The following is an 8,770-nucleotide window of genomic DNA, read 5'->3' on the forward strand; positions in this document are numbered from 1 at the left end:
TATAGAATGATATAATATATATATATATATATATATATATATATATATATATTCTGTTGTATAGATATTGTAAAGACTTGCCAGCAGACTACATTGATAAACTGTTCATAAATATCTTATCAGACTGTTTTGATTGCAGTTATTGTGATTCCAGCACAATTCTAGTCTTGTTATATGACATTTGACATTTTATGTTTTCAGAGCATTGGCCGTGAATATTAATTCACCAGCATTTTAAATGGACGTTTATAAATCATTCACACAATACACACAAACACTATACTTTCATAGAGCATGTCATGCTATGTGTTCAAATCGCCGTGCAATAATTCTACGGATCAGCTTATATAATGCAATAGGACTGAATGATGACGGTGAAGAGCACACACTTCACAACGTAAGTGTAAGGTACATTTTACCATATCCGCCGCAGTAAAGAGCAGAATCACAGATACGAGCAGCCGTCAAACAGCCTCAGATGTTTCCAGGACGAGAAACAATCACAGATCTTTGCGCCTGTTCGACTGTGTGTCAGTCATGTTGAAGATCCTTTAGATGGAGCCCATGAATAAGATCAGAATCACGTTGACCAGCAGCAGAATGGCGATCACGGTGAACACCGCCACCATTTGCACGTCCAAGGTCATGCTGCAGTGCTGCGAGATTCGCGATGCTGCTGTCAAACCTGCGATCAGCACAATGATCATGCATCCAGCTGCTCAGATACGCATGCGAGAGGTTAAAAACACGAGACTCCGGCTCCGTCTCAAACCCTAGCGCGCTGCCTACCTAGACAGCACATGTGGGCTGAGCTGCGCGCACCTGTGATGTCCGGTGATGCTGTGTTGCTAGGCAGCCCACTAGGTGTCGAGATGCAGCCCTGTGACCTGTGAGACAAGACACGCATAAACATGCCTCATCCTCACCATCATCTTCATCGGCATCTTTTGTCGTCAGAACAGCGCGAGGAGAATCACTATTCACAGCCAGCAGGCAGGATTTAAACCCTCACCATGGAAACACTGTCATTAACATTAACAAACATCCCGACTCTATTATATAAGACCTAACACACCGTAGTCAATGTGTCATTCATATTCGGCTCATCTTTGACTATACCGACTTCTTAGAATGAACTAATGACAAAGCCAAGCCGTTCAAAATCATCCACATGCAAAACAATTTCACAAGAAGAAATTAAACATATGAACTCAACAACATCCAGGCCAGAATGTCAGATTTTCTTTTTTGAATTAGCCTACTTTCTCCTACTTATAATGTAGTATCTCATAATTAAGAGACACCTTGTTTTCATCATCTTAATATCTCATAATATTATTATATTGTAGCCTACGCATGGCCACCAGAATGAAGGTGTGGTCACATCTACCATTGTTTGGTGAATATTCGCAGGTGAAATTCAGTAATTGCAGTAGGAATCCACTCAGTCAGGACTGGTATAATAGAGCACTGCAGTGATGACCTATTTTTGTTGGACAACCGGAAGATCACATCACCCCGGTTTCCTTCACAAAAAAAAATTTTTTTTCCATTTTCTATTTAGACACATGTTAGTGTAACGGAGGCCAGCGAGTAGGTGCTGTGCAGGTAAACCTCACTGCCGGAAACCCGGGTTCGAGACCCACTCGGAGCGAGAACGAGGTGTGGCGGTGAGGACCCGGGAGAGAGGGGGTACATTGGTGCCGTGACCCGGATGGGAGTGAGGTTTAGGGGGGGAGGGTAAAGGAGGCCGAGGCCAGCGAGTAGAAACCTCACTCCCCTGATCTTAAGAGACGCACTAGCGACTGAAGCTTGGGGCTGCAGTCTTTAGCCTCCTTGTTAGTGCGTCCGCCTCCCATGCCAGAGACCCACTCGGAGCGAGAACGAGGTGTGGCGGTGAGGACCCGGGAGAGAGGGGTTACATTGGTGCCGTGACCCGGATGGGAGTGAGGTTTAGGGGGTGAGTGTAACGGAGGCCAGCGAGTAGAAACCTCACTCCCCTGATCTTAAGAGACGCACTAGCGACTGAAGCTTGGGGCTGCAGTCTTTAGCCTCCTTGTTAGTGCGTCCGCCTCCCATGCCAGAGACCCACTCGGAACGAGACCGAGGTGTGGCGGTGAGGACCCGGGAGAGAGGGGTTACATTAGCAACAGCAATTTTCAAGACAAGTAAAAACATCACAAGGGGGTTTTACTGATTTACGTTTATGTTGTAGCATGAAATGTGAAAATATCTTGAACTTGTGTTCACCACAGATCTTATTTCAGGCATTTAACCAAAAACCCGCTGACTTCGCAACAGTGGGTCTAAATGCGAACTAGTTTCTGGGTTTGGCCCAGAGAAAGCTATCATCTCTCTGTACTCCTTCAGTACTTTCAGTGTATGATGTGATCATGCTGATGAACTTAAATCTGCTTTCACTCACTGCGGGAAAGTTAGTTTAATGTTTGACATTCACAGTATACACATTAAGCTCTGCACAGTTCATGTTTTGAGTCCAAACCAACTCATACTTTGCATAGTACAAAGTCTAAATTAAAGAAAGAAAAATAATATTACTTGACCCTATAAATATATTATATAATCACACTAATACGCTCAGAAAAAAAAAAAAAGGTCCTTTCATGGCACACAACTGAGTTGGTGTACTATACATTTTACGTTTCATAATAATTTTAGAACTATAAATGTATGCAATACTCCAATTTCAGGTAACAATGATTCACAACAGATTTCTAGCCCTTCCGCCTGAATACTGGGGGTTTTATAAACTGATGTTCACAGACAAGAAACAGTCCAAAAAACCTGCATCAGCTGCTGTTTATACATGATCTTACTTCTATAAACAAAACTATACCTGTCAGCCAACTGAATGTGTGTATTCACACAATATGGCAGAAGGCAAACAATTATTTGTGTCTTGATGTATTGAGAGAGCTTTTCTCTTGAGATGCAGAGCAGACGGTTACATAACGCAGACACCATACGGCTCGATTCCACCCATCCTGACATTTACACAACAAAGGTCACATCTGAAATTCAAACTGATCCAAATAGTTTCATGAATGCAAAGTTTGTCAGAATTATATATGATTTCAGAGCTGCACACATTATTCTACACAGACCCATGCAACAGTGTCTCTATAAGGCTGCCAGTTTATAGACAGATTGAATTTAAAGGGGTCATATGATGCTGCTAAAAAGAACATTATTTTGTGTATTTGGTGTAATGAAATGTGTTTATGCGGTTTAAAGTTAAAAAAACACATTATTTTCCACATACTGTACATTATTGTTTCTCCTCTATCTATCGCCTTTCTGAAACGCGTCGATTTTTACAAAACTAATCGGTCTGAAAAGCGAGGTGTGCTCTGATTAGCCAGCTATCCAGTGCGTTGTGATTAGCCGAATACCTCAAGCGTGAGATAGAACGAGCCGTTTTAGGTAGGCATGGCTGACTCTTAACTTTTATAAAGAATATCTCTTTGGATTTGAGACTTTAGTCTTTGCAACTTTACAGATCTTCTTTATGCACCAAGAGCTTGTAACACTCCAAAGAGAAAGGAAACATTGAAATCGCATCATATGACCCCTTTAAACCAGTGTGCGATCAAACTGAAAATCTCAGCATTAATTCATTCTTTCATTCATTCATTCATTAAGTCTGCGTTAACCCTCATTAAGTGGGTTTGTGCTGCCGATAACACACATGCACGAAGATGAAGGCAGAAGGTAGGCTTTAATAATTCCACAGGCAAATAATCCACATTCAGAGAACAGCAACAACACATCCAACTTAGATGAGACCCGACAACCATGAACAGACAAAGAGCAACTTATATACATGAGCAAACATGGATCACCTGAACTGAATGACGAAATCAAATCAACAACTATGACAATCAACACAACAGGGGAAATGCGCAAACTGAGGCCACATCCACACGAAGCCAGAGCTTTCCCTATCCAATATTTTTGTTTCCTAAAAAAAGATTCTGTAAACATGGCGTTGTCTCAAGAAATATCTGCGAACACACTAAACCATATCCAAACGCCGATACGATACAACATTTTTACGTAGTGATGGGACGATTGATACTGAGGCTCCTATCTGACTGTTTTTAATCACTGTTCAAATTCTATGAGAATAGAGAAGTCCACACCACAAATAAAACGATAATGACAAACCCACCTGACTTTAAAGAGCTCAAGCATTTAAAGCGGCAGACGACAAAACTGCAGCAACAGAACCATATCATACATCGTTGTGGACACTAATATAGTTCTATTTATAGTTAACGCTCTTGGTGTGAACGGGCCTTTAGTCATGTAGGCATACATTTTGAGGAAACAACAGCAGACGGGACAAAATGTTGACGAACATAAGAAAACAATGATTCTTCCTGTCTGAGAGCTCGGGCGTAACAGCACCCAGCTGCTCACTTCTTCTCACTTCACCTTTAAGTCCACTCTATCAAATGAGACCATTGCACCATTGCAACAGAGGCCATGATAAAAGAAGCTGAATATCCTCTCACATCTTGGAGTGTTCAGGCGTGTCACATTAAGTATCTTTGTCTCAAATGTTTCTCTTAAAATTTCTTTGGAGAAAGTTGACCAGTTTAGATGAGATGTTGAATGCCATATTGAGCTCAGTGATCATCAGCTCTATCCTGCATCCAAATGAGAATGAGAAAATGTTTCTGTTCCTATACGACACTCTGTTAATTAACCAGAAAATCCCTCACACAGGTGCAGCACTGGTGGACGACAAACGAATGACCTGTCATGTCCCGCACTGTTGAACGTCTGATGAGTCTGATTCTCCTCAATAACAACCCATCATCAGCATGAATAATATATTCCTCAACAACACTGGGTCAAGGAATAGTTCCACGTCCACAAACAGAGCAATGAACTCTTGCCTTAGAACGTCTGCTAGTGAGCGGTCTCGCAAACATAATGTGCCCTATTGCAATTGATCATGAATTATGCATATTTTCATCATTATGAAAGCCAATGGTGATACATTATGCACCTGCCGCTGCAATTAAATCACCATTAACTGTTTGTCGATCTCAAACATTATAATCACATCATTGTCGTGACTTGACACAATCTTCTTAATTGTAAGTCTGGTCTTACTCCTCTCACATCTTGGAGTGTTCAGGCGTGTCACATTAAGTATCTTTGTCTCAAATGTTTCTCTTAAAATTTCTTTGGAGAAAGTTGACCAGTTTAGATGAAATGTTGAATGCCATATTGAGCTCAGTGATCATCAGCTCTATCCTGCATCCAAATGAGAATGAGAAAATGTTTCTGTTCCTATACGACACTCTGTTAATTAACCAGAAAATCCCTCACACAGGTGCAGCACTGGTGGACGACAAACGAATGACCTGTCATGTCCCGCACTGTTGAACGTCTGATGAGTCTGATTCTCCTCAATAACAACCCATCATCAGCATGAATAATATATTCCTCAACAACACTGGGTCAAGGAATAGTTCCACGTCCACAAACAGAGCAATGAACTCTTGCCTTAGAACGTCTGCTAGTGAGCGGTCTCGCAAACATAATGTGCCCTATTGCAATTGATCATGAATTATGCATATTTTCATCATTATGAAAGCCAATGGTGATACATTATGCACCTGCCGCTGCAATTAAATCACCATTAACTGTTTGTCGATCTCAAACATTATAATCACATCATTGTCGTGACTTGACACAATCTTCTTAATTGTAAGTCTGGTCTTACTGAGTCTGTGAGTTTCTAAACACAAAATGAAGTGAAACAATTAAACAACAACAGATTAACACAACAGGTACGCAACTCTAAATGCATGTGCATTAATGTGATTAAATAGTGATAAATATATGACATTTTATGAATGTGGTACCAACAGATTGATGAAGAACCACTCAACACCAAAGGTATCCTCAGATTCCCACACTCTCAGAAAAAAAGGTACAAAAGCTGTCACTGGGGCGGTACCTTTTCAAAAGGCACACCTTTGTACCTAAACAGTCCATATTGGTACCTTAAAGGTACATATAAGTACCTAAAGTGTACATATTAGTACCTAAAAGGTACAAAAGTGTACCTTTTGAAAAGGTACCGCCCCAGTGACAGCTTTTGTACCTTTTTTTCTGAGAGTGCAGCATGCTTTGCATGACTCGATGACTCATTTATTAAATATACCCATTACATAATGCAAGAGAGGAAACAATTTTAATAGTGATGCCAAATTAACTGTGAGGGTGAGATTTCACTCCCGGTTTACAGCGATCCTCTGCAAACATGAGCTTAAACTGACAGCGTCTGAGCTCACCGCTAAACCAACACTCATCAGCCCTTCATTCAGAAGTTAAACGCATCTACCGCTAGGAATGAGACGGATGCCAGCACCAGACACTACTCCACCGCACTCAGTGTGCAAGAGATGAAAAGTGCTCTTTTTGAATTTTATTTTATTAATACACAATGCACAATATCACAAGCAGCTACATTACGCTAGCTAACTCATTAAAGCTTACCGGTTTCTTTAAATATTATGCCAGTAAATGCCCTTTTGGCTAGTCTGGGAACTTTTATCTTTCTATATGTTGTGATTCTCCATAATGCGTTATCTACAGATTACCTACACTATCATATCTCTGCCCACTCTTGCATTCTCAAGGTTACGTACACAGCTGATTTCATAGCAGCACAGTGGAAGACAAGATGGCTTTGTAATCAAATTTGGCAGTAGATTTGTATTTATTTCTTTTTTAATTGGTGCTACATGACTAGAGAAAACAGTGAAAGAGGAATGTGGTTCAACACTCAGAATGCACTGGGTTCGATCTGTGAGCAGGATACAAAAATGTGAAAGTACGATCTGTAGTTTTAACAAAAGAGCTGTCAAAAGAAGAAAAAAAAAACATCATTCAGAAGGCATTTGCTGACAAGTTTAACTAATCATTCAGGAACATTGAGTTTAGAACTCAAATCGTTGCTTACAGCCAATAATTACTGAATGAGACTCATTAAGAACTAATAACTAACTATGACCAATTATAAATAGTATTAACAATTAATTACTTATCACAATGTTAAAGTGCATCTAAGATGTAAGCAAATATTTTTAAGAAGCTTTGCATAAAATGCATCATTAATTTCTCAAGTGTTACCTTTCAAGAACTACTAGTGATCTAAAGCATTATGTTGAAGTGAAAAACATGTTCAAAAGTTTTAACTTTTAAAATAGTGTCAGATCACTAGATTAACTAGATAACACTTGAGAAACTAAGTGAGGCTTAACATGGGTTTCAAAAGAATTATAGAACAGATTGTATGTGTTTACAGGTGAATAAAAGCTTAAATCAAACCTGCTCATCATATAAATGTCTTTTCAGAAGATTTTGATCAAATTCATATGGATTATTTTTACATATAAAATCTTAATGACATTTTTGAAGCATCAAAGTTTTGGTTGTTTACTTTCAGAGGGGGACAAAAATCTCTCAGGTTTCATTATATTAATTTGTGTTTCAAAGATGAATAAAAATCTCATGGGTTTGGAATGGCATGTTTTTCAGTAAATGATGATGATTTCATTTTAATTTAAGTAGTAACTCAATTGTTAATGCAGTACCACTCCTAGACAGTCCTGCATTGCTTGCTTAATATCACACAGTAACATTATTAATTATTCCCAAAAAATGTGAGAAACAGTCTGTCAGATGAAGTTTCGGGACTCACCATGTTGACATGCAGTGGTCCTGATCCTGGTCTAAACAGCTTGCGTCTGTTGGATCCTGTGCTGCTGTTCCTCATGCGGAGAACGACTGATTTAGCCATGGTCTTAGCTGCAGGACAGATCGCTAGAATGAGCCGAAGTGCTTCATGTGAAATTATATAACAATTCATGCCACAACATGACACTGTAACCAGGAATATCAGAGAAACCTGAGAGTATAAAGCTAGCTCTAAGCTTTAACATGCTGTTGAATGGTGATCAGCTACAGCATGTGCTGCACTGGATGTCAGCATATGAATTATCATTCAGATATGGTTTTGGCTTGCGCTGTACCTGGAGGGGTGAGCACGTGTGTCAGGGCAATGGGCTCCAGTGCAGACAGCGTAGTCGGCAGCGGCAGAGAGCGACACCGCTGGAGCAGAGCTTTAAGAGGAGGATCTGCAGGCGACTGGCCTGGGGGCCGCGAGAGGCTCTGAAAATCACTGCATTAAGTCAGGTAACCTTAGAACAATTCACAACATTTCACATCCTACTGCATCCAAAGAATCTCCTATAGTAGTATATCAATAGTGGAGTGGGGTTACATGAAAACATGAAATCCTGTTGTACAAGCCCTCAGGAGGTGGTTTGAAATTAGATTAAAATTAGATTTTTGTTAATGCATGCCATTCTGAACAGTCAGATCAAACTTGATGTGTTTTTCTCATCATTCGTCATGTGAAGGGTTGTTAAAGGGGTCATATGATGCGATTTCAAGTTTTCCTTTCTCTTTGGAGTGTTACAAGCTGTTCGTGAATAGATAAGATCCCTACAGTTGCAAAGACTAAAGTCTCAAACCCAAAGAGATATTCTTTATAAAAGTTAAGACTCGTCCACGGCTTCCTAAAACGCCTCGTTTAAACACGCCCCACATATCTACCTCACTATGTGGAAATATTTGCATAATGCGCCCAAATGTGCACGCAAAGAAAGAAGGCGTGGTTTCAGTAACCGCAGTTAGTGTTGAAGCAGCCATGTCAGGGAGA

The 8,770-nt window shown here is 40.2% G+C and overlaps 1 protein-coding gene across 4 annotated transcripts in view; it reads right to left on the reverse strand.

Moving 5' to 3' along the window:
• The window catches only part of LOC107746159 (rho guanine nucleotide exchange factor 9-like), a 28,360-nt gene that overhangs the window by 16,755 nt on the left and 2,835 nt on the right, over nucleotides 1-8,770 (reverse strand). For 2 of the 4 annotated variants that reach the window (XM_016560257.1, XM_016560258.1), the window contains exons 2-3: nucleotides 8,079-8,217; nucleotides 7,748-7,854 (exon numbers count right to left, since the gene is read on the reverse strand). In XM_016560257.1, coding sequence (XP_016415743.1) covers nucleotides 7,748-7,854; nucleotides 8,079-8,217 — 246 coding nt within the window. The other 2 variants (XM_016560260.1, XM_016560259.1) reach the window with 2 other exon arrangements.

This window comes from Sinocyclocheilus rhinocerous, unplaced genomic scaffold (genome assembly GCF_001515625.1).
Source record: "Sinocyclocheilus rhinocerous isolate Xijiao unplaced genomic scaffold, SAMN03320098_v1.1 scaffold348, whole genome shotgun sequence".
NCBI lineage: Eukaryota > Metazoa > Chordata > Actinopteri > Cypriniformes > Cyprinidae > Sinocyclocheilus > Sinocyclocheilus rhinocerous.